This window comes from Arachis duranensis, chromosome 6, assembly GCF_000817695.3.
Source record: "Arachis duranensis cultivar V14167 chromosome 6, aradu.V14167.gnm2.J7QH, whole genome shotgun sequence".
In the NCBI taxonomy this organism is placed as follows: Eukaryota; Viridiplantae; Streptophyta; class Magnoliopsida; order Fabales; family Fabaceae; genus Arachis; species Arachis duranensis.
Window position 1 is genome coordinate 49,655,470 of NC_029777.3, and position 7,798 is coordinate 49,663,267.

Consider the following 7,798-nt stretch of genomic DNA (forward strand, 5'->3'; position numbering starts at 1 on the left):
CAAAAGAACAAAATCAAAAATTATATAAATGATGCTATTATTGGCAGCAAAATCCAAAAAAAAAAGAACATGTGCGATTGCGCGAGCAAAATTATGGTAATCGATGGCTATAAATAAAACACTGGGCAAAAAACTCAAATGAGCCAAGGCCAGCTCAAATTTATCCAAATCCGTCAAATGAAACTTTGCTACAACAATCCACCAGATTAGATATTTATATAATTCGAATCAATAGTATTCGAATTAGCCTCGCACATAATTCGAATTGATTGACTTCGAATTAATATTTGTCAATCTTTCAACGTAGTTCGAATTGAATTGGGCCGAATTATGCAAGCATAGTCACACGTAATTCGAATCGATTTGATTCGAATTATGCATGAAAACTAACACGTAATTCGAATCAATAAGATTCGAACCACCAAAATATAAATCGAACTATATTAATTCGAATTAGTATGAAATGGTGAAGAATTGCATATTTCGAGACATATTGATTCGAATTACTAATACTGGGTAATTCGAATGTAATTGATTCGAATTATATATATATGGTGCGAATGAAGTTGATGCGAATTAGTTTGGAGTGGTTTTCTATATATATGGTGGGAAATCATGTTGCTGTGAACAAAGAGGTGAGATGGCTAGTGAAGATAGTTTTCTAGTGCTAGTACACCACAGAGGATCGATTAAGAGAAAAACTCGGTCTGGCGTGAAGTTCATGGATATGGATCCTCTATGTATTATCGTGAGCCCAACGACCAGTTACGATGCTCTCGTTAGCTCCGTGCTTGGCAAACTTGGTCTGGAAGGAGTGAAAAGGGTTAAGAAGTTTTTCTATCGCATTCCAATCACGGTGCTCCACGATATGGTGAAGTATGATTATTTCACGATCGGGAGTGATGAGGACTTGCAGGTCATGTTTCTCTCTTGTAAGCAGTTTCCCAAGGTGAGGACACCAGAGCTGTTGGCGAAGTTCGTCGACGTGGTATCTAGCTCTGGTGGGTCGAACCGGAATGCCAACACTATAGCCACGGCGGCCGGTTCGAGCTCGAGACCTGCGGTTGCTTCTTCCTCCGTTCCAGTGTATGAGGCAACGGTCCAGGCTGCCGCCTCCCCATCGGTTGGGTATGGGGAACATCATCCGACTGAAGTACAGTGTCCTCCATCGGCTGGTGTTGGAGAGGGATTGTGTGATGATCCAGATGATGATGAAGTCGAGCCGGATATTATCGCTGATGAAAGCGGCGATGATGTTGGAGCGAGTGATCCGATAAGGCCTACTGGTGGTTCTAGTTTTGGCACACATCAGTACCCACCCCATTTTTCATCTTTGGATCTGGATGCCATGAGGCAGGACGAACATCCTGGGCAGCTAGCTGGATTTGGCGCTAGAGATACCGAAGGGTCTGCCGATATGACAGAGTTTCAGATTGGTCAACAATTCCAGGATAAAGATGACGCGCTGTTGAGTGTCAAGACGTACAGCATCCGCCGAGGGGTACAGTACAAGGTAGTTGAGTCTGACTATCGCAGGTACGTGGGAAAGTGTTCTGAGTTTGGTAATGGGTGCACATGGTTGATTAGGCTGAGCCTCCGACAACGCAAGGGCATCTGGGAAGTCAAGCGGTACAACGGGCCGCATACCTGTCTCGCTACCTCCATCTCCAGCGACCATAGGAGCTTGGACTACCACGTGATAGCGACATTCATCATGCCAATGGTTAGGGCTGACGCATCCGTAAACATCAAGGTGCTTCTAAATGCAACGGCAGCTCACTTTGGCTTCAGGCCTACATACAGGAGGGTGTGGATGGCGAAGCAGAAGGCGGTCGCAATCATATACGGGGACTGGAATGAGTCGTACAACGAGCTCCCTCGGTGGATCTTAGGAGTTCAGTTGACTATGCCTGGCACTGTAGCAGTCCTCAGGACCTGCCCTGTTCGAGTGGGTGGACAGGTGGACGAGTCTTAGGCTTATTTTCATAGGATGTTCTGGACTTTTCTCCCTTGTATCGAAGCATTTCGTCATTGCAAGCCGTTGGTGAGTATTGACGGCACCCATCTATATGGCAAGTATGGGGGAACGTTGCTTGTGGCGATTGCACAGGACGGGAATTCCAACATACTCCCTGTGGCATTCGCACTAGTTGAGGGTGAGAATGCTCAATCGTGGTCCTTCTTTCTCTCCCACCTCCGTCAGCACGTGACACCTCAGCCAGGTCTGTTAGTTATTTCAGATAGGCACAACGGCATCAAGGCAGCACTTGAGGCACCTGATGGGGGATGGCTACCTCCGTCTGCATACCGGGCATTCTGCATTCGACACGTTGCAGCGAATTTTGCCCTCACCTTCAAGGGCAAAGATGCCCGGAGGCTTCTTGTGAACGCCGCATATGCGAAGACCGAGGTGGAGTTTGACTACTGGTTTGACATCCTGCGCTCCGAGAATCCGGCAATGTGTGACTGGGCGAACCGAATTGAGTACTCGTTGTGGACACAGTACTGTGATGAGGGTCGGAGATTCGGGCACATGACGACCAATATATCAGAGTGTGTCAATTCAATCCTGAAGGGGGTAAGGAACCTCCTGTGTGCTCGCTAGTGAAGGCCACATACGGAAGGCTGGCTGAGCTATTTGTCCGTAAGGGTAGGGAGGCCGAGGCTCAGATGGGTACCGGACAACAATTCAGTCAATACCTAGTAAAGTGTATCGATGCCAACCTGAAGACAGCCAGGTGCTTCACGGTGACTGTTTATGAAAGGGATAACTCGGAGTACACCGTGGCAGAGACGACGCCAACAGGTTCATTCTCACTTGGTACCTACAGGGTCTTACTGGGTCTCAGACTTGTGACTGTGGATACTTCCAAGCACTTCATTTCCCATGTCCTCACGCATTGGCATGCTGTGCTTATTCACGTCTTACTTGGCAGCCTTACGTCCACCAGGTCTATCACCTTAGTTCCGTTTTCAGTGTCTACTAGATGGGATTTACACCTCCCATTCCGGAGGGTTTCTGGCTATCCTATGCCAGGCCTACCGTTATACCGGATCCGAACATGAGGTGTGCAAAGGAGGGTCGTCCAAGGTCCACACGCATTCGCACCAACATGGATGATGCAGATCCGAACCGGCCAAAGAGATGCGGCCTCTGCAGGCAGCCCGGACACACTCGTCGGAGTTGTCCTCAAGCCGGACGACACACCGGGACAGTTGGGAATGAGTAGGAGCGTTGCTGCGTCTGGTTTTATTTATTTTACATTCAGAACATGTATTTTACTTCAGTTATCAACCAGTGTTCTACGTGGAACTAAGTTGTAACTTATAAGTTATGAAAGTTGAATGTTAGTCTAATTATGGATTTAAGTTTCTAAAACAAAGTTCATAAGCTAATGGGATGTTTGATAATACATAACATAATTAGAAAGTAACTGCTGCTTCAACAAATACCTTAATGAAAGCATACATATGAACGATAACCAACAAAGAAGGTACATAAGATAAACATAACAACACGTCATACACCAATGTCCCTAAGTCATCTAAAGAGGTGAAACCCCGTGAAACAACAGCGTGGAACCCGTGTCCTGTGTGGTCGCCGTATAAGTGGCTCCTCGTCCTCAATGGAGTCGCTGTCGTCATCAGGAGCTGCCTGTGTCGGGGTCCTCGGCGGGACATGGACGGGTCTGGATGATGACGGGCCGGCAACTGAATGTGACCCCAGTGACTGGGCCGATGCAGGTGTCCCACCAAGGGCAAAGGTATGCACAGGAGGCACCGTGGGTGGCTCGTTCAGATCTACGTCTAGCGGTGCCTGTGGCCCTGAAGTGTGAACCCGTCCTGGAGCAGCCTCATCCTCCTGCATGATGGTCCTGATATCCTCAAGGAAATGCGGTCCACCGAACTCGGCAACAACGCCATCGCTAGCAAGGAAGTCTGGAAACATGGAGCCCGGACTCACCCATGGAGTACTCTCTTGAAGGGTCTGATCGTCACCGGGAACACCGACAAAATAATCTCCAAGAAGTCCACCCACACCACCAGCATCAGCGTGACTCGTGAGATCTCCCATACCAGATCCATACCACTCACCATCATGACCCCCCTGATGGGGCCTATCAACCCCCGCTGCATCACCTCCTCCAGCTGCATCCCCCCCAGGCTGATGGGCAGTCTCCCTAGGCGCAGCTCCTCTCCTCCTGCCTCCACGACCACGTCGTCTCCCGCCACCCCTAACTGCATCGTGAACGTCATCCATAGCTTGCTCCAACCAATCTACCTCACGCTGGCTACGACGTGTCCCAACTCGGGCTCTCCTCTCAATACGACGTCTGTCAGGAACATCGTCGACTCGGTCCATCTTTGGAACTCGGCCTGCACCCCTATGCGTAGCCTCCTCCGGAATAGGAATACCTCTCGGATCTCCCAAGAGCATCTCCAGTGAAAGGAACCTCTTTCCATGCTGATGCCACCATGCCAAGAACTCATGGGAGGGGCCGGGATCGGGCACGATGTCGAACTGTAAAATGTGCTCCGCACGCTCCTGCCAGTGAAGATGCCAGTCAGGTAAGTGCGACGGGAACCAACGGTCACCTCCTCTCCCGTCCTTCGACATCAAGAAGTCGATGTTCAGGGCGGGACGCGGTGGGGGCTGAACGCCACCAAACTGCAGTAACACTCTATCAACCTGATGCCACTCGACCACCACAAAATAAATCAGGGACGTCACACACCACCATAACATTGTATGCTGAGGCTCCAAGACCTCCGGATGGACAACCTGGATGACGTCGAGTGCGCTATAGGGCATCCATATGAACTGTAAAATAACCAGATAAACACAATTTTATACTTCTCACACAAAATATAAACTGAAAGAACAGGTGGATATAGATATGGGCTCAGCGTACTTACATCCCGAGGCTGTAACAAGTCGATCTTCAGGCGAGCCATCTGTACGCGGGGTCCCTTGTTGCTAATCCCAGGATTGTAACCAGACCATCTGCATAACAAGTTAAATATTTTAATGCGTTCATGACTCACTCTACAATGCATGAAATTGCTTGCATAATCGAAAATAGATACAATAGGCATACATAATACAAAACAATATCGGTACCTCGAGGCAAGGGGCCAGCTAAACGCATCATACCCAGTAGGCCTAAAAGTAGGAAACCTCCAGAAGATCCAAGACTACAGTAACTGTAAAGGCCCAACTAACTTCACGACATGTCTGTTGGCGACCCGGCACATGCACCGGTACAACCACGCTAATGCCGCCGACCCCCAACTGTAGCCACCCATCTCCTCAAGCCGAGCAACATAAGGTAGCCATCTGATGTGTATACGATTGCCGGACTTATCGGCAAACAGCTGCGTGCCCAGTAACATCATCATATAGGCACGGGCAAAGCGCCTAACTGTCTCCTCGTCCGCCCCGTCGGGACACTCTCCAAATGTCTCCTGGAACCAGGTGCAGTTCACTGCGAATTTCTGAACTTGGTTCTCGGGAGGTAAAACACCAAGTAACTCATGGAACCACTGCCAGGCGGGCCTCCCACCCTCAATGTAAAGGTGGAAGTCTGTCAGGCAACCACTGACGTAATGTCCGTCAACTGGCAACCCCAGCTGGTATGCAACGTCCTGAAGCGTGATGGTGCACTCTCCGAACGGCATGTGGAAGGTGTGCGTCTCAGGCCGCCACCTCTCGATGAATGCACTGACTAGGGGCTCGTCTAGTCGAAACCATCTGTCGTTCAGTCTCGCAAGATGGTACAAGCCGGCCATCTGCAAGTACGGAACGTACCTCTCATCAAGACGCATCCCCTGCTGCCGCCTAACGCTGGATATGCAACGCCGAGGCTGGGCAGTAGATAAACCGCACAATTAGAACATATGCACAAACCACTAACATATACAATTTACTTCATAAGGAACCGAAAAATAAATCGTAAAACTCAACATATAGTAAATGAATTATCAACATTGTCTTCAGAAACAGCTAACACAAACCACGTGAAAAAACTATTAACAAATACAACAATCACTAACAAGTAAAACCGTTAATAAAAACAGCTACCACATACCTCTATCATAAACCACTACCCTAAACCACTAACCGTCACTAAAACCACTATCAAAAACCATTAACAAAAACCCCTAACAAAAACCAATAACAAAACCCACTAACACAAAAATCATTAACAAAAACCACCTCCCTACACCACTATCGTAAACCGCTAACACTGACGTAAACTGCTATAAAAAACCATTAAAAAAAACCACTTGCCCACACCACTATCCTAAACCGCTAACACTAATATAAACCGCTATAAAAAACCATTAACAAAAACCACTTGCCTAAACCACCATCCTAAACCCCTATCCTAAACCGCTATCCCAAACCACTTCCCTAAACCACTATCCTAAACCACTAACAATAACATAAACCATTATCAAAAACTAATAACAAATACCACTATCACTAAACCACTATCATAAGACACGGACAAATGGCACTATCATAAACCGCTTTCATCAACCACTACCATAAACCACTAACAGAAAACACTATCAACAGCGCAACATCATAAACCACTAACCTCGTCGTTGATCACCCCGGCGATATGAGCAACTCCATCCAAACGATAAAGCCTCCCAGGATCGTCCCCCATCGCCTGAATATGCCGCTCCGGTCTTACTCGGCCCAAATGTTGGTTGTTTTCTCTGGGATTTGGTGGGGTATGGGAATGAGAAAGTGATTCGAATGAACTTGGTTCGAACTCCTTATATAGCCGAAACCCTTGTAATTCGAATCAACTGGATTCGAATTACTAACTCCCACCAACTACACCTAATTCGAATCAATTTGATTCGAAAATTACTCGCGTGCCATTCTCCCACTAATTCGAATTGATATAATTCGAACTACACTATCCTAATTCGAAGCTTATCGTTTCGAATTACTATGAAAAAGTTCTTGCAAGTAATTCGAATAGAGTCAATTCGAATTACATGGAAAGATGATTCGAATCCTATTGATTCGAATTACATAAATATGAGTTCTGGTGGATTGAGGTATCAAAGTTTGATTTGGCTGATTTGGGTTAAAATGAGATGCCCTTGGCTCATTTGGGTTTTTTACCCTAAAACACCCATCAGTAATATTTTTGGAATCCATTCCTTATTAATTGCAACGCAATTCATGTAATTCTTGATTTTATTCTTTGTATTAATAAAATGGGGCTTAAATATTTAAAACAGTAAAAATAAAAAATATATTTAATTGAGTAAATAATTAATTTCATTTATTTAAATAAAAAAATTGTTAGGTAAATCCTTATTTATTTATTTATTTATTTTTTGCTGACAAACCAAATTTAATTTAACAGAAGTTGAGTGATCCAATGCACTTGGTATACTTTAAGCCTTTAAGGTAAGGCTCTACACCTAGCTAATTAAAAAGCAGTTGAATGTTAATTAAGAGGACAGAAGCTAAGCATAGTTATGGTAGCGACTGAGAGAGTGTGGGCTAGAATGAATTGTTGTACGTGTGAGGTTGCTCCCATTCTTCGCTTTTAGGGAGCAGCAAAGTTGAGTGTTTATGGCTGAGAGACCGCTCAAGTTAAAGAGAAGAATAGCAGAACAGCAATAATGATGTACCCTTCATGCGGACTACAGCTGCTACGCTTCATTTTTATATCCTTCGAATGTTTTTTAGTTTTAGGTTATCTGAATTATAAAAAATATATATAGTATATTTTAATTAAAATTAACAATTAAAATTATTAAATAA

At 45.8% G+C, this 7,798-nt stretch overlaps 1 protein-coding gene across 1 annotated transcript; it reads left to right on the forward strand.

Moving 5' to 3' along the window:
- The first annotated feature begins 721 nt into the window (after positions 1 to 721).
- On the forward strand, positions 722 to 1,975 carry LOC107493788 (uncharacterized). The gene has a single exon (XM_016114840.1). The coding sequence runs from the start codon at positions 722 to 724 to the stop codon at positions 1,973 to 1,975; it is 1,254 nt and encodes a 417-aa protein (XP_015970326.1).
- The last annotated feature ends 5,823 nt before the right edge of the window (positions 1,976 to 7,798 follow it).

Bases quoted from the DNA above. Each gene is read 5' to 3' on its own strand.
- LOC107493788 (XM_016114840.1), top strand. From the start codon at position 722: ATGGATATGGATCCTCTATGTATTATCGTGAGCCCAACGACCAGTTAC.